Raw genomic sequence first — 21,511 nt, forward strand, 5'->3', positions numbered from 1 at the left:
CATAAAGCTTACCTGCTTGTTTAGAAATTCTTTCAAAGCCTCTTGCTGTCTCTGCATCTGCTCCTTCAATTTATCTTGCTTCTGCAAAAGTAGTTTTTCTTGTATTTTCTGTTTAGAAAGAAGAGCTTCTCTCTGTGCATCTATCTGCTCTTGCAATTCTTTCAAATACTTTTGCTGAGCTTGGATGCTTTCTGATGAGGCCAACACTCTGTCCCTTAATCTCAGTATACCAGAATAATTTAAGGAAGATGCATCTCCTGCTTTTGATATCAAGAATTCCCCAACACCCTGAGCTTTAGATTCTTCACGTGCTACAATCATGGGTTCAGAAAGACTGAGGAGTTGATCAGGGCTTGTTTTGCTGCTGCTCTCTACAGATCCCTGCTGACAGGCCAAAGGATCAGTTGAGGCTGATCTCTTTGTTGCTGGCATGAGGGATGTCTTAAATGGATGCTCTTCTCCAGTTTCTGTCTTGGTTTGATAGTTAGGTATCTTCTGAGATGACTCTTTAGAGTGTACTGTTTCTGAAGACTCGGAGGAACTTTCTGCAGGGAAGACAAATCTAACATGCTGTTGGCGTGCTGCTGGTTGTGTTCTTATTGCAGTCACTTCTTTCCTGACTGACCCTGATGGTAAATGGGACTGGAATGGCTCTCTGAGGTGATTATTGGCAGTTTTGAACAGTCCCACTTGTTCCTGTGATGGACAGTCACAGGGCAAATTAAATTCTCCATGCTTCAATTCTGATAGTTCTGAAAACTGCAGTGATTTTTCAGGACAAATGAAATGCACTTGCTCTTCCTGCTTCTGTGAAGATGGTTTTTCCAACATACCCAATGTTCCTGAAAATGCAGGTAATGACCGTGTATATTCTTGGGTATGAACTTGTTCTGATGCCTGGTACTGTGCTGGCTGTACTCCTTGCATCTGTAGGAGTGGCTCTGAGACAGGCTCTAAATTAATGGATTTTGTTTCCCTTGTGCTCAGAGGTATCTCAGAAGCAGACAAGTACCTTTGCTTCAGTGTATTCTGATACTCCTGTAGATTCTTTCTAGCTTCTTCAATGGTTTGTTTGCGCAACCTGAACAGAGCAAAACCACAAATCTTTTCAGAGCAGCACAAAAAGAAACATCTATTTCAATAATCAAGGCAATTCAAATTACTTCAAACAGGCATTCCATAAAGACACTTTACATTCCATAAAGACACTTACCTTTCTTGCTGCAGAAGGCATTGTTGAAAATTACGTATCATCTGTCTGTGACTGCCTTCTCTTGGACTCTTGGTTTCTGATACATTTCCAGTCTAATCAAAATAATATAATTTTAATTTCGTATATACAACTAACACAGAAAACTATTACGGCAGCAACCTTAAGCTGTATGTTCTTCTTATCAAGTTTACAGAAACTGCTGGGTATCACCATGTTTGAAGTCCATGAGATATCATCCTGAGGCAATGAAGCTAAAGAAGTTTCTATACCACATGGCCCACAGCTACAGCCTCTCTCTGCACACACCATCAAAGTCAATGGTGCTTACAGCAGCTCAGCCTAAAGAGGTAAATATACCCTGCAAACTCAGGGAGCAATGAGCCAATGTAGCTGCACTTCCAAGGCAATCAGGCTCTCAAAGAATACTGGCTGCACAAATGAAGCTAGATTTTATATATAAAAAAGATTACTTTCCTTCAACATCCTCCATAAATTCCTCTTCTTTAAGAAGCTGTTTGAGATTTAAACAGAGGCAGATTTTTGTGTCTTTTTTTTCTCACTATGATTTCTTTATCCCTTTTTGAAAAAGGCTATGTCTACATGCACAATCATTATTATTATCAATCATTATCTGACCATAATCAGATTTCACTAACAGGTATTATAAACAGAAATGCTGCCCCTCAGACTATAGAGAGACAATACAACAGCAACAGTCACAATCATAAAATCACAGAATATCAAAGTTGAAAGGGACCCACAAGGTCATCAAAGTCCAGTTCCTGGCCCTGCACAGGACCATCCCCAAGAGTCACAGCATGTACTTGAGAACATTGTCCAAACCCTTCTTGAACTCAGAAAGGCTTGGTGCTGTGACCACTTCTCTGGGAGCTGTTCCAGTGCCCAACCATCCTCTTGGTTAAAAACCTTTTATCATAGTATGTAACCTAAACCTACCCTGACACAGATTCAAGCCACTCCTTCAGGTCCAGTGATACCATGTGAAATAGAAGCTTGTACACTAGAAAAGGAAGCTTTAATACACACAAAGTTCTAATTCAAAGCCTAAGGAATAAAAATTGTCTTAATTGATACAGTTTAAAATTGGTAAATGGTGTTATTTTTATTATAATAGTAAATAAAAACCTACACACAATTTTCTGGAATTCTTCACCTCATGTTCTATTTGGTCCTGCTGATCTGTGGAGTGGAGACTGTGGCTTTGCACCAGCTGACCTTGTTCTTCATCCTCTTTTTTTTTCTTAGCCTCCTCCAAACAGGTTTGCATTTGGATCTTCAGATAATCAGCCTCCAAAAGAGCTTTCTCTTCCTCAATTCTTTTAATCAAGGCCAGCTGCTCCTGTTTCTGTTTCTCTATTTCTTCATTCTGTCAAAAAAAAAATGAAGGGGAATCTCTAGAAGTGAATGACAAAGAAATCAGACTGTTCATACACACCACCACACACAAACCTTTGTTCCAAATTACAGAAGAAATTCTATTGCTTGTGACAGGTATTTCCAAATTGCAACAGGCCTTTTAAAGTAGTTCCAAAGTCTACAGGAATAACTTTGTTTTACTGGCTCAATATTTCTAACAATCCCTGAATCCATTTACTATTGCATTATTATCTTATTGCATTATTATCTTTTCTCAAATTAATAAAACTGATAAGATCAGAATCCTTTCAAGATATGTTATCATTTTCCAAAGACTGTAAAAGAAGTCCTTTTCTTAAACTTGAAAAATTTATTTTGCATTTTACTCAGTTTTTCATCACAGTCTACACATCTAAATTAATTCAAGCTTTACAAAAGCTTCTGAAATAGACAATGTATAACCACTTTGAGAGCAGTCCATAAACCTCTGAAGTAGTCTGTTTACTTTTATTCTATTTCCATGTACCTTTCAGCTGCAATTCACTTAGGTCCAGACTTGGCAACAGTATATGTGCTTTTAGAATGGAAGCAAAGAAAAATTTCAAAGCACTGGCAAAGATGAAGTGCACAACAGCCTTTAACAACAGTCCAAATGGGGATGTCAGGAAAAGCAACCCAAGAAAATGCTGGACCCAAGAACAGTTATGTGGACACAGAACTATGTACACCTGGCCAGGTGCAAAGTGAGAGGAAATGAAGGTTAAAGAAAGTAGCCACACTTTCATAAAGGATCTGTTGCTTGTTTGGGTTTTTTTTAACTGTTACTATTTCATCAAATTTTTGTTTCCTTTATTTCTGAACTTAAACTCTACAATTGAAGGCTGCATATAGACCCAAATTTCAACTTTTTTTTTTTTTTTAATTGGCAAACCACCACATAATAGCTGGTAAGTCTCTAGGGATACAACAAAAATTAAAATATAATGAAACATATATATGGTAGATATAATGAAATAATGCACAAAGCTATTATTTTCTAAATGTAATGAATATAGCATTCCCAGAGACACAAAAAGCTTTCTGCATTTGCTTCCTATATAACTGAAAAAAAATTACTCAAGATTTGTATGCTTTTCCTGTCACTCTAAACACAATCCCATAGACTTCCCTACATTATTACACAGAGTTAATATTAAGTTTTCAGTGTTGTATATCATTTTACCATGATTACCCTTGCCTACAGCACTTGTTAGATTTGAAGAAACTGAGGGTTTCCATTCTGTTCTAAATTCCAGCTACAGCTTCATAATTTTTGAGAAGTATAGAAAATGTTACAGTAAAAGTTTAAATGTTAAGAGCACCTATACCTGCTGTATAACCTGAAACATTTTAAAATCTCCTGTAAGTAATTTTTTTACACCACAACTGAGATAAGAAAAAATACAAATACACTTACCCACTTCTGTCTCTCCTCTTCTATTCTAATTTTAGCTGCCTCTTCCATTCTGATTTTAGCTGCTTGTTCTTGAGAATGGATTAGAACTGACTTTTCATCTGCAACTGTATTTTCCAACATTTTCATAGGGTCTAAAATATACATGTTATTTAGCTGTAATTGCAGTCAGAGTGAGCCTTGGATCTTCTTTACATCTTGCTTTACAGTTTCCCAATACTTCTCAACAATATGCATAAGCTGCTCTTGGAAAGATCTATATCCTACTATTCTGCCTGTCTCCATAAGCTGGAAAATCAGTTTTTTGTATTATTTAAGTCTTTAATAGCCCTTTATTGTGTGTCTTTCTTGATTACACAGTAATGTCCCAGCTTCAATGGGACTGAAAATTACTTCTAATATTACTTAGGAGCTTAAGAGCAAGATCATCCTGAAGAATCAAAAGCCACACACTAACCCCTTAGAACAAAGAGGGTCTAAAACTGGCAGTACTGGGCAAATAATCTAACATTTGGCTATTGCACAAAAAGCAAGTCTCAATCCCGTACTGTTAACTTCAAATAGCAGCACATTTTCCCCAAAGCATGGTTTCACTCACACTACACTCTCCAGCCCTCAGGCATTATGTTGGCATAGTCATGTACATGATGGAACTAAATCACTTCATCTTGTTTAAAAAAACAAGCACCCTATGAAAGCAAATAACCCAAAAGCAAAAAAACCCAAAAACAACCAAAACACATGCCAGAGCTTGATCACTTTAAAACTTCAGAAATCCCACTCAGCATACAAGATCACCAGTGCAGCATTAACCTAACTAGAAGGGCACCAAGGACAGACATGGGAAGTAATCCCAAAATGATTTGTCTATCAAACAAATTGCAATGTCTAATTGCTATAAATTCCAATTTTACAAAATGGTATTTCAGAATGGTGCCTAAAAGCAGAAAAATAACTCCACTCATCAGCTTATGCTTGTCTTGGGCATTTATAACTGTTAATCTCCAAAGAAAGCAGCTTTTCCAGTTCAACAGGTAGAGAACTTCAGTGCTGACTTCTGCACTTAGAATTCTATCCCTGGAGGCAAACACCTATTAAAGTACAGAAACATCAAGTGTGACAATAATTTGAGTGAGATTTAAAAGATAGAAAGGTATTTTGGACATCTGTTCTCTTCAAGATCTCAATGGACAAGTTGGACATAAGAGCAAAAGCCTCTCCTATTTGTGGTTTCAGCAAATCCACAATGCCTTGTGAGCACAGATAGGAAACTGTACTTTCATTCAATGTGACAAACATTTAACACTAAAAGTTCATTAAACAGTATTATCACAGTCATAGTCCCCCTGTACAAGTCTTTTTGCTACTTTACAGCAAACTTTGATGCAAGTATGTACTGTGTACCTTTGGCTTGAGACACTGTATTTTTCTGCTGCTCCTTGTTAAGTCCTAAATCACATAATGGTCTCTTTTCACCAGCAATTGTGCCTGATTCAATGGTGTCAAATTCACTTTGACTATCTTTCTCACTTTTTGATGTCCATTCCTCTTTTTGGCTTCTAATTTTGTTCAACAATTTCTTTAAGGCAAGTTTTGATCGAGGTTGGCAAATTTTTCCATCTTCATGCCCTATAAAAAATATATACTATTAAAGAGTTTTGGGCAATGAATATCTTCATATCATTAAAAAAACCCTCTATTATTTTTTTATTGCTTACAGAGTTAGAAAAATAGCTTAGGTGTAAAATCTTAGCAAAATTTTCTCTTACCTGCAAGAGAGAAGCAGTAATTTGTCTCTGCAAGCTATAAAAGGACTAAGCTGGATGCAGTTTTTAATAGTCAAACTGTAGCAGAAATATGCAGTACTATCCCCACGCCTGCCCTCTGCTTTCTATCAGCACTGGCAACACAACGCACCACAGACCAAACACGAGACTGTGCCACTCAAGGGATGCAGAAGCATTTGGCCAAGCAGCAAAGCTCACTGAGACAATTCTGGTTCACACCACATGACCCTGGACATGCCACAAGCAAACAGGACACACTCATGCATCCCTTCCAGCCTACTCACAATATGCAGCAGCTCAACCACAAACCTGAACATAAAGGACACACAATAAGCAGACTAGAAAGCTTCAGCTTTGAAATATCTCAAAACAGAAAAATATTTAAGGTCACACATCAGCATCAGTCCATAATTTATACTAACTGCACAGGAATAATTAAGGCTACTAACAGTGTAGCTCTTACAACTGAAAATTATTCTCAGCATACTAATGAACTGAAGCATATCAGAAAAAGAAGTCACATTTTCATTTTTAAATTCATAATCATTAGGGTATTATAACTGATGCTAAACATAAACCAAATTATACTGAATTATTTTACGTACATTTAGAAGTTTTACTACTTTAGGCATTTTACTTATTACTATAATTTATTTGATATACTAGACTAATCTTTTCTAATATAAAACAAAAAGGTTGAAGTTAAATATGAAATTTAGAAGTTTTACTTTCTGGTTCATTAGGGACCTCCTCTTCTATCACATGTTCTGATTCTTGTCGAGTATCACAAGGAAGCTCTGGTTGAGTGTCACAAGCAGATTCATGCTCCAAAGAGATATCAAGATCATTATCTTGAGCTCGGTCAGAAGGGGCTGGCAAAGGTTGTGGCTCAAACTGCAAAATCAGGTCTTCTTTCATGTCTAATTAAAAGAGCACAAAGAAATAAAATGACCATTTGGAATACAAATCAAACAACACTGCAAGACTACACTCACACAAATCCATAGGAAATTCAAATATCAATAGGTTATTTCACAACAGATTTAATCCAACTTCTATTTTCTCACCAAAATACAAAATTCAAAACTGTTTAGATCAATAGCCATCTATTCATTCAGAACCTCCACGGCAGTTTCCACTAGAATATGCTACGTTTTTCAAAATAAAAGCTGATGAGATGAAAGGCTCTGCTTTACACCAAAAGCAGCTCACAAGAAAAATTACACATGATCCCAGTAACTTCACCAGGGAAAAGACACACCCTGACCTGGCTGTTCACAAGGCTGCCACAGGAGAGTGATCACACAGTCCAGGTGTGAAATCCCAGAAGACTGCACAACTGGAATTCTCCCATGATCAGCTTACTGACTGAGAGGATTACTGCCTACAAGGGATGTGGGACATAGGAGATCACCTTGGAATTCTATGCTTGTTACACATACTTAGGGGAGGAACCCAAGGCAGGGAAAGGAAAGGATCAAGTTAGTCAGGGGCACAACTGTGAGATTAAAATGTAAAAATAGGGAGATAAAATAAGACATTCAGTACACTTGTCTGGTCATGAACTGTGCCTGACAGTCTGTTCTGTCTTCTCACTAAGTTATACTTGTAGCTGTTTTCTTGCATGAGGAAGGCTGTCTTTTGTATGCATGTGTGTGCATAGATATATAAGGGCCAGCAACTGGAAAGGGGACCAGAAGTCACAGGTTCACCTGTGTCTAGAGCACTGCCAACTGCAGAGGCCATAATGAGTGCATTTAGGTGGGTATGAGTATCAGCATGCAGTGGCTAGCAAATCACAAGCCAGACTAGCTAGCAAGAATGTTAAGAAGCTTAGGAGTTATGCATCAGGCAGCTGTAAGACTGGGCTGCGTATTGTAGAGGCCAAGGGACCTACAAGTTGTCTAGTGAAGGGATCAGGAAACCCAAGCATTCAAGCCAGCTACGGAGGAGAGGAAGGGATCGCAAGAAAACTGCCAGCACATGTATATGCATCTCCAAGACAACAAGAGGATCCAGGGTCAGCTGTTGGGTAGAGACTTGAGTATATAAAGTCAAGTCTCACAGGAATCCATAGCAGGCGCATGTCTGTGCACACACTCACATGCCCAGCTAGGTCTGTGCAGCAATAACTGGGGAGGAGCAGAAGATATTGGGGGTGCCCAAGCATGCCCAGCAGCCAGCAACTGGAAAGGGCCAGCTGCCATGTAAGAGCACATGTCTAAAGCTACTCACCAAGTGATCCACACATATTAGAGCACATATTTGAGCACATGAGTGCATACATGAGTATGAGAGGTAACTCTAAGGCTCCAGTCTCCAGCATGAATCACTGGGTAAACTGGGTGTCTAAGACCTGAGGAGGATCTGTAACGTAGCAGATGAGAGACCTAGGATACGAGGGACAACTCCTGGACAGACTGAGTGTCTAAGATGAACTGCTGGAGGGATCCATACAATATTACAGACGTATATCCCAGTAAAAGGCCTTCACCTTGATCAGCCACAGCAGTAAACAGAAGAAGGCCATTTATGCTGTTTGTACTTAATGTGAGTGCTGTTTTCCCTGTTGGCCAGCTGTATGGATATGCCCTGGAAGGCTGCTTGTGTGTGTGCCAACTATGAATAAACATACAGCCTCACTACCACCTGGACCTGGAAAGAGGTATCTGCAGAGCCTCTCCTTTGCTGGGTACCAGTTTCAGCAACCTCCAACAAAGAACTTACTCCTGTCTTCACTGTACATTTCTTCAAATGCAGACTCCAGTTCTCTCTGCCATTCTTCTTTTATTTCTATGCGTTTGTATGCTGGCACTGAAAGCTGAGGAGGCATCCGCGCGACAACTTGTCTCCTGCGCATCCGATCCTGAGCTTGCATTTGCTCCAGTTCTTCCAGGAGTCTTTCCCTCTCCTTTGAGAATAAAGAAGGGATAACATCAGCCTTCAGTGTTCACATTCAGCCAGCCACATATCAAGACAGATACAAAATGCTTCCATTTGGTTACCATGATTTTTGGTTAATGTTCAAAGTTAATCTTACTCTAGGGAGAAAGTGCTTCCTCAGGAGAAGGCTGTATCAGCCTTTAGACACAGGAGTCATTAAAAATACTACCTAGAAGATTTGATGTTAAATAAAGGATCAGACTCTATACCAGTAGGCCAACTTTCCTCAAGAAAATTAAACCTGTTTTATAAGATGAGTACTTCTTTTGCCAAGTGACTTTTGCTAGTACATAATTCAGCAGTTGCTACTTTTTAAGATATAAACTAAATACTCAATTAAGAGCTATTAAAAAAAACCCAAGGTGTTTTTTTGGGGTTTTGTTGGTTTTTTTTTTTCTGTTAATTTCAGGACCACCAGTAATATTTCCAGAAATCCCCATTTTAGTTTGGTTACTCATTCATGGTCAATCATATCCCAGCTGATAAAAAAACCAAGCTTTTCTTTTTCTAGCCACCAAAAATACTTGTGAAGCTATCAGACAATAAAAATATTTTGAGTGTAGATCTCAGTACAAAGACTTTTCTCAGTAGTTAAATTTTTATTTCTTAAAGGAAACTGTTTCAACATTTCCAAACTTGCACACTAACAGAATGTCAGTCTTTAAATAAAAATCTTGAAAAGTTTTCAAAGAATAAAAAACCTCGCTACCTTCTTAGCAATAGTATCTTCCCCTGAAGAACAGAATCACTAATTCCAACTAAAGCTAATGTGGAAAAGCAGAACTCACCACTTATTAAAGAAGTTTTGCTTGACTATTACCTGTTGGTTAGTAGCTGGTGAAACATACAGGTGACAAAAATTAAGAGGATGTTCTTTCATTCTCACTCCTTCCCAGATGCCAGAGCAAGCTAACAGATTTTGACTTTTTTTATTTTTCAAAGACATTCTGAAAACTTTATTTAGTCCATCAATTTCCCTCCGGTAAATGTTATTCCTCTATTTATCACCTACTTACAACTTACTTAGCAGTGGTCATTCTTACATTAAAAACAGGCATAACTACTCCGCCTACCTTGGCCAATTGGATCTTCTTCAAGGCATGAGTTCCTCTAACATGTGCCTTTTCAAGATGCTTTCTTCTCTCCCTCTCTGCCTCCCTGTGTAGTTCCTCCAAACGTCTCCCTTCTTCTTCAGCAGCTAAATGAGCATCTGGCTGGCAATCAATCAATAGTTTAGCTCACAAAGTTCTTTTATAGTTTAAAGCATATGTAACAATTAATAAATGAATAATTCTGCAGCAAAAGCACTTAAAAAAATACATACAATGCCATATGAACATCCTTGAATGTTTATGTTGCAAGGAGAACCAAAATAATTTTTTACCTTTGGAAAAAAATTCATAATTATGTACTTTGTAAATTTAGGTGACAAAGTGTTCCAGTTTCAAGCTGTACCAGGGACAATAATTTACATGATTTGTTATAGCAGAGCAGTTATTTTTCCTACAATACATGGTAAAATGATATGGTCAACATTACAGATTGAGTACTTCTGTCCTCATGGTTTGGTTTGAAACAATGGGGGAAAAAAAATCCCTGAAATATCTTCAGTTTCAATTGAGAAATCAGAAACAATCTGCAACTTTCAAAGAACAAAAATCTTACTAACATAAAAATAAAAATATACTTAGGGAAAAAAAGTCATTCCAAATAAGCAAGGCAAATACAAAGCAAGTCTGGGAGTATATTGCTAAAAAGAGGGGAAGAGAGAAAAGCAGAGCAACTGCAGCTATCAATTCAGCATAAGCCATAAGTCTTCCAGTTTGGGTGCTTGAACATCATACCAGTCTTGTGATCTTACTTTCTAACAAAAGCCTATTCACAAGGAACTGCCAGGTGTGATCCTTTAAGTGACTGAGCACCTAACAGGTTTTACAAGCCTGCCCACCCAAGAGTCTCTTTATTAAGTAGTGTAACAGCTGCCTTATACAAGTTCATATCTTTAAAGAGGTTCTAGAAAATCCATCAGCTGATATCCAGACAATGTATGCAATGTAAAGAAACATATATGTAAGACTGTAGCACAAACACTTGGAATTAATCACCTGATCTCCGTCCACTTCTCTGTCCACCAAAGCTTCAGCAATATGGTAACGTGTAACAGAAAAGTTGCCAGCACCACAGGACTTCATAGCAATGATCTTTTTCACTTCAGAACTCTAGGAAGTGAGGTACAACTACAGCTGTAACACAGAACAGTATCTCTACCAAAGCAACTAAACAGAAGTGATCTGTTAAAGTGATCTGATAGCTAAATTATTATTAAGTGTTTATTAAAATTTTAATAAAATTATTAAAATTATTTCTATTATTTATTATAATTATAATTTAGCAAATTTATTTATTATTATTATTTAATAAAATTATTAAATTATTATTAAAAGAAACCCATTCCACCAAATTCTGTCCTGAAAATATTGTTTGAAACCTTATATACATGTAATAGTTAATAAACCACATCAGCACAAGACAAATCTAGAGGGCTTTAATAACTGAGAGCATCTAACAGTCTCCAGCAGACCTCTGCACAGAAATTGACGCTCATCAGTGTCATCTTTCAAAACCACTAATTTAAAAGCACTTGAGTTTAATGCATTAATACAAATCCCACTTAAAACAGCTGTCACATTCACCTCAGAGCAGGGCAACCACAGATGCACAACATAATTATACCCAACAGAAAAGCAACACTTGTCAAGTACAGACTTCCTTTGGGAAACTCAGAGCCATTATGTACAATTTATTAGCTGACCAGAAAAATGAGCATTTTCTGTAACTTCAATGTAAAGTGTCTATTCACAGAATGCTAAGTTGCTGTGGTTTTTTAGAAGTTTTGGGTACACTAACACATTCCAACTCTCTTCTGGAAGTTTGAACAATAAGCCATCCATCAGACCCTCCCTCTTCTTTGGCTTAGTCTCATGATCTCAGTAGCAAAGTAGTGAGGTTAGGTAACTCAATATCCTGTAGGACCTGTCTGTATTCTAAATACGAATCTCCTCCATTAATTTTCTCTCAGCTTCCTTTTCCCTCAACCTTCTCCTAAAAATGTGTTCTTATCCACATTAACTAAACTGGAAAGATTCATAGCTTGAGTGGTCTAAAACTAACATTAACTAACATGACCATAAAGAAATGCATACACACAAAGAGGAGCATTAGTTTCAGGAATATCTTGAACTTATCTCTGCATAAGAAGAGGCATACAAAATTTCAGTATTGACCATCCCTATTTTATGAAGACTGTAAAAGCAAAGTCTTTAAATGAAAATCAAAGAATCATAGAATCATTAATATTGGAAAGAGCCTTCAAGTCCAGCCATTAACTCAGCATTGCCAAGTCCACCACCAAACCATGTTCATGAATGCCACAGCTAACATCTTTTAGATACCCCAGAAATAACGACTCCACCACTTCCCCAAGCAGCCTGTTCTAGTGCTTGACAAACCAGTAAAGAATTTTTTCTTAATATCCAGTCTAAACTTCCCCTGGTGCAACTTGAGTCTATGTCCTCTTGTCCTATCAATTTTTACCTGGGTAAAGAGACCAACCCTCACCTGGTTACATGTAATCTCCTTTTAGGCAGTTGTAGAGAGTGACAAGGCTCACCCTGAACCTCCTTTTCTACAGACTAAACACCCCCAGCTCCCTCAGCCACTCCTCATCAGACACATGTTCCAGGCCCTTCCCCAGCTCTGGACACACTCCAGCACCTCAACATCTTTCTTGCAGTGAGGGGTCCAAAACCAGTAAAACTACCTTTAGCCTTAACAGCAGAACTTCCTTGGTCCTTAAACAATATTACTGCATGTTATTCTAGTAGGTAAAAAAAAAATTAACTGCTAAATTTCTTAATCAATAAAAATCATAGCAATTTTAATAGATCAACATTAACCAAACCACTTGCAGATACTGATTATAGCTATGAAAACAGACAAGTCCCAGGGCTAAACCTCATTAGCCAGATTACCAGTGCTTGCCCTGTACTGGGTTACTTTCAGAATGTATAATTAAACATCTCTTCTGATTTATTAAAAAAATTTAAAATTAACAAACCAATAACAAATAATTATTAATTACATGTAAACAATCAAACTCCAGAATTTTATTCAAAAGTTGTGAAGATGTCAGAATTATACTGGAGGCTGCAATTTTCCAGTTAATATCAGAAGAAATTTAGGCTGAAAAAAATTACCATACTTCCATCACAGTTTTGTAACTCCTCCCTTTTTTTGTCTTTCCTTCCTTCAAAAAGCAAATAATTCTATACTAAAATCTGGCAAGACTGAAGAAGCAAAATATCATGAAATGGGACAAAACCCAACAAAAAACCCATGATCGAAACTCTACAAATGCTATGAATACTCAAGCAGAGTATAGTAACACCTTTTAGGTTTTATTTTCATTTCATAACAATCTAATGTATCATGTAAGAAAAAGTAAGTTTACAAGAATTCAGCAACAATTTTCAATAAAGTTGTGTTTACAGTTTAGCTTCAATTAAGTAACTTTTCATTTGGTCTAGCTAAATATGGCCTCAACTCCTAAAATCTGTAATTCTGAGAACCAAAATGGGTTATGACATTAGAGTAAAAATACTTCTTTTCTACCTGGGTAAAATAACAATAATAGGAGAATCTTTAGAGAATGTTTTTTATATTCTAAGTAATCATGCCATGAACAAGTGTCCTAGCTCCGTTTTATGAAATTATAGTCAATTGTTATTGCAACAGAACATCAGATTATGATTATAGTTGCATTTAATAAGCTCCTTATGCAAACTGATTCAAAAAAACAAGCAGACTTATTCAGATGACCCTGTAATTCCCAGGATTTAAATTAAACAATTTAAATTCAGTGCCTTTTGAATAACACATTTGCAAGACAAAGCCCTGGATTTACCTTTCCCCAACTGACGGTCAGTATCTTTTGTTTTCTCTCTCTTGAAGCAGAAACAGGAATAAAAATCTCTCAGTCTTTCAATTACTTAACATTTTTCTCCATAAAGTACATGGCACCCAATAACTCTTCAAAGAAAATAACTTTATTCTTAGCCCTGTGCCCTCCAAGCCATAGGTCTATAACTAAAGGATTAAAATCTAAACAGATACAGAAATTAGAGAAAAGACTTAAAGTCAGCTAGTCTTTAAATGGAACGAATTTATATGCTGTGCTATACTGAAACAGAGAAATCTCTTTCCTCAACAAAAACTCAACATGTCTGCAAAATTAGTGACACAATTTGCCATTATCACAACATGAACTTCATAACAGAAACAAAACCCACATGCTATAGAAAATCCAGTTGTTTGCAAACTCTGCTAAACCCAGTTACAAATCATGTTTGTTGAAAAGGGGAGTAAAGGACATTTGCTAATGGCTGGAAATGCATTAAGTTTAGGAAAGGAACAAGATTTAAATAGAGTACTAACCCAGACATGTCATCCAATGCAATTGAATATGCAATTTTGGTTTCACCAGAACCTGGAGAAACCTGGAAACAAAGCTTTATTGCTTACCCTGGGGACAAAATACTAAAGAATGAGGAGAAAATTCTGTATTTATAAACCGGAAAGGAAGTGCATTATTGATGCTACTAGCTAAAAGTATTAAATAAAAGTATTACATATGAAGTACTGCATCATTTTAGTTGTTATGGAGGTTAGCTGCAGTTATGGGGAAGGTTTAAATAAAATGTGACATAAGACACATTCTAAACTGCAGAAGTTACTACAGAGCAAACCCACAGCACCTCACGCTTTCCAAACAACGCCAAACTGAGCAACAGAAGCACCTGAAACCCAGGAAATACGGAGTCAAAGGTTGGACTGATACAGACTTCACCTGCTCTACACCAGACAGATCAGGAACACACCCTGTGGCACAACATAGAGAGGAACAGCAGCATGAAAGGGTGTGTGAATTTACCTGAACTGTACCAGACAGGACCTTATTCCAGATGTTCTAAATTTCAATACTGCATATACTTTACCAGAAATAACCCCAAACTTTACCACTCCCTTACAACATTTGCTTTAATCTTTACTCATATCCAGCTTACACAACATGAAAACCCTTGGGCAGCCAATGAGAAGATCTAGAGAGAAACTGGCCATGGGTACTCCTTAGAATCATTCTTAGAACTGTGAGGGTCAAACCTTACTCAGTTTTTCCTAATACAACACAAAATCCCTATCATCCTGCACTCTAAGATATACATACGTGCTGGGATTTGGCTGGGAAAAGTTTTGAAAGCTTCACTGGCTGTGAGAGGGGCTAGTATACCTCAACCCTTTACTTTATTGTCAGTAGTTTGAATATCCTGAACCCAAAGATCTAAAATGGCACAACGCCACATGAGGCAACTTAAAATTCTGCATTCATGAAGTTCTATAAGTTAACTCCAAAGTAAAAACGCACATTGTGTTCTTTCTGCAGCTCAGATTTGCAATGCTACAGGAAATTCTACATGTATGCACAAGCTCTGTGAAATCAAATCAGCATGAATGGGGTACAAAGCCACACCTCAACAGGTTGCAGCCTCCCCAATAGACTTGGGTGATGGCTTCAAATCAAAATTAAAGAGTTTCCCCTTTATTTAGTACTTCCTACAAGCAAAAGAAGGGAAGAAAGAAGAAGGGAGAAAAAACCCCAACAAAGCTACCCCACAGCTAAAAAGACAAAATTGTCTTTATTACAGAACTAAACAAAATGCTGCAAACTGCATCAGCAGGACAGAAGCTGAGGAGGCATATAATGTACAAGCTGAGAGAGATCATTGTGAAGTCTCATACCACTGAGGCTACTAAATAAAAATGAGATATGATGAAAGTTTAAAAAGACACATTAACCACAAAAATAGTCTGATTACAAGAAACAAAATTCACATATAACAAGAGATCAATAAAGTACCCAAGCTTAGTAGCAAGAAACCTGCTAATATGTAATTAATTCATTCCATTGTTTTTTTGCTGAACCACTCTCCCTACAAATGCAAATACCAACTCTGGATGTCCTGTTGTGAGGAGTCAGACCAATAAATATGTATGTTACCCTTGAAATTGTGATCACTGTTGTATCATGGATACATACCTCAAATGGACGTGGAGGAGGAGGTGGCAGGTTTGCAACTTTGGCTGCTCTTTGTCTTTCCACTTCTAGAGCACGTTTGCGTGCATCTGTTCGTCTTGGGGAACAAAAACAAAACAAACCACAAAAGAGAAGAGAGATGGAAAATGAGCCAAGCAACAGTGACAGAACAGTGCAAAATAAAAGGTAAACCTAAAATCAGATTCCTAAGTAGCTGCATGGAATGCTCTGGCCATAGGGATGGGGAAGCATATTACAAAGACAGCAGAACTTAGACTGGAATGCAGCATTAAAAATCACCTTGTTCAAGTTATGCAAAAATATTAATATATACAAGCATCCAAAAAGCAATACAAAATCTCTGCTTTTGACCTAGGTTTGCAGAAAGCATTGTGTACTTCAACATACTTTAACTGCTTGAGTGTAGACATACTTAACTATCTAATTTACAGGTCTTAGCTCTATTCAAGCAAAACTATAGCCAAGAGGACACAGACCATTTTCCATGCCAGCTCAAGTTAGGTCTAATCTACTTAATTAAAAGAAGCCCATGACAAATGCACTAGGTCCTTTTTCCAGGTGTTTAACTATCAGGAACTGGCCTGACAACATTTCATTTCATATGTCACTGAACTCCTGGAGAGTCTATAAGGCCAGCTTGAGTATCTGATATTCTTGTCTTGGTTTTAAAGCTACAATTTTTATCAAAAGCCACAAGCTTTGTCCAGGAGCATCAATTCTCTTACCCATAAAACTTCAAGATTGAAAAAGCTCCAAGCAAGAAGCATCAACATTTTTGCCTTTCACCTTGTGACACTGTAAAGTTCATTCTTAATAAAACAAAATAACTATTGCATACCTGGCTTGCTCACGAAGTAATTTTTCTTTTTGGTGCTTCTGCTCTATCAGAGCTTTTCTATGTCTCATCTCTGCTCTTTGTTTTCTTTCCTCTGCTTGCTTTGCCAGAGCTTCTAAGTCAGGTTCCTTAACATTAAAATATTGTAATCACTTAATAGAGAATTTCACTCACTCATTAACAGTATGATATTTCAAATTACATACTGCTGGTAAAAAGCACAAGCTCTAAACTACCTTCTACTGTATTAGGGTAAAATACTCTAGTATTAAACTTTTTCTTTTCTGCCATCTTCATTTTCTTCTTCTCCATCAAGAGCAGAACCTGCCACATCCCTCAGCTAATTTAACCAAATATTGATGTAGAAATTTTTAATTCTAAACGTGACATTTCTTCTGCATCAGTTTGATGAAAAGGATAATTAAACATAGCTATTTAAACACCCTGTAGCAAATGCAAACCGACCTGTGTAGAAGAAGCTGCTCTGAAGTGTTACTACCCTTCAGTCATCAACAGAAACATTTATTATTAGTTCTCTGGTCCTATAACACTGGTTCCACAGTTTTTTCCTAACTCACCCATCCTAGGATCAGAAAGGATTTTATAAAGAAGGGATTGATTTAAAGACACTGATATATGGAAAAATATAATGCTATTTTACTTGGGTTTAAAGATCCTAAATAAATCAGGAAGTAAGCTACTCTGCAAAATCCATGTAAGAGATCTATGGCTGGTTTCTATAAACCTGATGCAGAGTCAAACCTATAGAAAAATTCTAACCAGCAACCTCAATGATCTCTCTAGCAGAGATTACACAACTTACAGGATTTTAAAGAAAGTGAAACCAGTTTATAGGAGCAGAATTAAAAAGTGACACCTGTCTGCAGTCCAGGCAAAGGCCTCTGAAGCCCTTACCAAAGCTTTCCATGTCACTGCAGCATTGAAGGGAAAAAGAATGTTAAGTATATTTACTTAACACAGAGAAGATCCATGGTGGAGAAAAAAAATACTGTATTACTGGCATAACTGGGATACGGAGTCATTATGTACAATTTACTCAAGTACAAACATACATGATCATACAACCTAATACAAACAGAGTAACTTTAAAGTCTGCCCAGCAAAAGCCTTCACAGATAGGCCCACAGACTATCATGCAGGAAGATACCTGCAAAAAAATACATAACCACTTCTGAAACATTTCCATTCCTAAAAAGTTGTCTATTTAGGTATCAGGACTTCAAAATCAGGAATGTTAAAGGAAAAACAAGCCAACCAGAAATTTTGGTATTTCTAAAACATCAAAATTGTCTCTGACAATATATACTGGTATTGGCTGGGATAGATATTATTTTTTTTACAGTGGGTGGTATGAGGCTGTGTTTTGGATTTGTCATGAATACAGGGTTAATAATACAGAAATGTTTTTGTTATTGGTGAACAGGGCTCACACAGAGCCAAAGGCCTTTTCTGCTTTTTGCGCTGCCACACTGGTGAAGAAGTTGAAGTGGCTGGGAGGAGACACAGCCAAAACAGGTGACCCCAACTGCCCAGAGGGCTATTGCTTACCATCTGACAGCATGCTCAGTACATAGAGTGGGGGAAAGATGGAGGACAGGGACAATGTTTGGAGTGATCATGTTTGTCTTCCCCAAGTAACTGTTACACATGATGGGCCCCTGCTGCCCTGGAGATGGCTGAACACCTGCCTGCCCATGGGAAGCAGTGATTTAGCTGCTTCTTTTGCTTTGCTCTGTGTGTGGCTTTTGCTTTCCCTATTAAACTGTCTTTATTTCAATGCACAAGTTTTCTGGCTTTTACCCTTCTGATTCTCTCCCTGATCCCACTGGTGGGGGAGTAGCTGTCTGGTGCTTGGCTAGTGGCTGGGATGAAACCATGACACAATAATATTAAGCTCACTTACGTTCTCCTTGGCCTGTCGGTGACCCTCCCCAATTGCTCTTAAGCTTGATAGATACAGCTCTTCCAGGGCTTTCATCTTCTCATCCTGTGCCTTCTGCCATTCCGCTCTCAGTGCTTCCTCTAACTGATGCAGTTGTTCTTCTCTCCTCTGCTTTACCTTCTGCCTTATCTGGTAGGAGATATACTTCTGCTGCTCTCTGACCTGTAGAAATAGCAATTATGTTTGTCAGCAATTCAAGAAAAGCACAATACTTTTTGCAGCAAGACTTTCCACAACATAGTCTACCCTTCATCCAGCTCATGTACTATTCCATTCCTAATCTGTCTAGAAAACACTTTCAAATTGCTGTTACCTTTCTCCAAAATTAATATATAAAATAATAAATTTGACCTTAATTAGATGCTTCAGTTAAAGTCCAAAAAGTGACATACAAGTGACAAACAGCAAAAACTGCTTGGAATATTCTTCCCTCCAAAAACACAACACAATAATTTATGAGACACTCCTATTACGATTCAACGTGGTTTAAAAAAATTCAACAACTATACCAAAAACTTTGCAAACACAGTTTATTATTTTTCACATTATATTTTAGGCACTTTTTTCACAGAAAGGGTTGTCAAGCACTGGAGCAAGCTGCCCAGGGAAGTGGTTGAGTCACCACCCCTTGAAAAGTTCATAGGACATGCAGATGTCATACTTAGGGACATGGTTTACTTGTGGACTTGGCAGTGCTGGACTAGTAGCTGGACCTGACAATCTCAAGGGTTTTTTCCAACATAAAAAATTTCACCATTCTACAACATTATTACCTTGAAATTTAGCTTACAGGAAATAATATTTTCAGTTACTTTTCTTAAATTATTTGTTACATCGTCAAATGAAATACAACGCATGGAAAAATACAGGCATACTTGTTGCAGCCTTAGTTTTCTTCTTCTTTCATATTCTTCCTTCAGAAACATGGCCTCTTCATTAGGACTAAGCCTCAATGTCCCAGCTGCTGCAAGTTTCCTCCTCATCTTTGGATATGCTGAATAATCAACTTCTGTGAGAACAACGCAAAGAAAAAGAGAAATTGTGCATAAATGACACTGGCAAAACAGCTATAAAAACAAGATACTGGCATAATGTTGTCAAATCTATCATGGTATTTATGTGTCAGAGCTACAACTGCTCACATCTGTCCCAACTGGAGCAGGACTTGAAAATATGAGAAATCTTTTCCAACCTTAATGACTCTTAACTGTAATCAATAGCATTGGCTTTGTCTTTGTCACAGTCACAAAAGATAATGCTTTTGAACTACTTTGAGTTATGTACCAAACACTACAAAAGCATCACAGTCACAGTCTACTCTGTGGACCAGCCACAAACATTTGCAAAGTGAAGAGTGGACACCATTCCACTCCAGGGAAGATTTAAAAACAAGCCCACAAAGTACTGAAAGGCCCACCCCACAGTAAAGCAGGCTGGTCACTCAGGTGATCTCTACTGAAATACTCTCATAACTGTTGTAGAGATGAAGTAAGATACAACAGCAAATTTGTTGATGTTTTTGGCTGCACTCCAAGGTTTTCTGCCATACCGGCTCTGAAACTCTAGCAACAGCCTGTGTACCAAACATTTCACTGGAAAGCTGAAACTGCTCACTAACGATTTTTTATTCAACTTTTCCTAACAAGACAAATTTCCAATTATGTTTCTCTCGAGATTTTACTGTGAAACAAGAATCTTCTAGTTCTACAGACTGCTTCCCATTTTCCTTGTAATTACAATTTTCATATGCACAAAAAAACCCCAAACAGAAAAAAAACAAAACAAAAAATCCACCCCCCCCCCCAAAAAAACCCCAACCAACCAACCCCAAACTTCTTCCATCTGATATGCAGCCTAATCTAAAATTCCCCTCCCCCCAAATCAAGCAAGATTTTTACTGGGTCTTTAAATATTTATAACCCTGGAAATATTCGCACGATACAAGCAAACAGACTTTCAAAAGTCACTGCTTAATTCTAAAAAAAAACTAGTGAGCAATTCATATAGTACTAACAGTGTAAACAACATACCACACCTGGAATCAATTGTTATCAGCAACATATATAGTGATCTTGGTATAACTAGAGACACAGTATCACAGATAAAACAGCAAGTCTGTAAAGAAATCAGGTGAGGTGCAAAGCCGGAGATCCGCAAGATACTTTTAGTACAGGGTTATTAAAGCAATTTACAGCAAAAAGTAGCGTCCTGGTTCCTGCCAGTCCACCCTTAGTCACCCGATGAGGTACAGAAGTTCAGCACGGCACGAAATTAAGTAGCAAATTACTACATTCTTTCTTTCTTTCTAGAGGAAAAACGTAGAGGATGACCAATGAATAGCCTGGACCTAAAGGGTAAGAGCAGAGGCAGAGATTGCCGCGCTTGCCCGGCTCAGCCGCAGCACAACGCGGGTGCTGCAGGCCGGAGACGGCCCCGGGTCCGCTCGGGCCGCTCCCGCCAGTCACCGGGAGCCCCCGGCGGGGCCGCCCCTGGATCCGCCCGAGCTGACGAGGGACAGGGCGGAGGGAAGAGAAAGTAAAACAGCGGGAGAAGGGAAAGTGAGTAAGGGAAGAAGCGGAGAAGGGGAGAGCAGAGCCGCTCCTCACGCACCCGCCACCACTACCGGGGCCCTCTCGCTCGCCGCGGTGCCAACGGCCGCCGCCTGTGCCACGTGACCCCGCGCCCCCATGGAGCCGCCAACAGCGCATGCGCCGTCTCCCGCCCCTCCCGCCCGAGCCCCGCCCCCGTCCCGCGGTGGCCAATCGGGGC

General features: G+C 38.2%; 1 protein-coding gene across 42 annotated transcripts in view; it reads right to left on the minus strand.

Annotated features, from left to right (window-relative positions):
• Positions 1–21,475, minus strand: part of CEP295 (centrosomal protein 295) — a 43,227-nt gene extending 21,752 nt beyond the window's left edge. For 6 of the 42 annotated variants that reach the window (XM_086882118.1, XM_086882101.1, XM_086882099.1 and 3 more), the window contains exons 1-14: positions 21,353–21,475; positions 19,618–19,751; positions 18,704–18,904; positions 16,783–16,907; positions 15,927–16,020; positions 10,879–10,992; positions 9,847–9,987; positions 8,558–8,741; positions 6,559–6,750; positions 5,448–5,672; positions 4,047–4,177; positions 2,388–2,600; positions 1,214–1,305; positions 13–1,081 (exon numbers count right to left, since the gene is read on the minus strand). In XM_086882118.1, the coding sequence (XP_086738244.1) occupies positions 13–1,081; positions 1,214–1,305; positions 2,388–2,600; positions 4,047–4,177; positions 5,448–5,672; positions 6,559–6,750; positions 8,558–8,741; positions 9,847–9,987; positions 10,879–10,992; positions 15,927–16,020; positions 16,783–16,907; positions 18,704–18,904; positions 19,618–19,751; positions 21,353–21,431 (2,994 nt within the window). In that variant the 5' untranslated portion in view covers positions 21,432–21,475. Of the gene's footprint in view, positions 1–12; positions 1,082–1,213; positions 1,306–2,363; positions 2,601–4,046; positions 4,178–5,447; positions 5,673–6,558; positions 6,751–8,557; positions 8,742–9,846; positions 9,988–10,878; positions 10,993–15,926; positions 16,021–16,782; positions 16,908–18,703; positions 18,905–19,515; positions 19,752–20,777; positions 20,858–20,934; positions 21,090–21,352 lie in introns of those variants that run through there. The other 36 variants (XM_086882116.1, XM_086882098.1, XM_086882095.1 and 33 more) reach the window with 15 other exon arrangements.
• Positions 21,476–21,511: the final 36 nt, after the last annotated feature.

Source organism: Cyanistes caeruleus, chromosome 3, assembly GCF_971803275.1.
Source record: "Cyanistes caeruleus chromosome 3, bCyaCae1.hap1.1, whole genome shotgun sequence".
NCBI lineage: Eukaryota > Metazoa > Chordata > Aves > Passeriformes > Paridae > Cyanistes > Cyanistes caeruleus.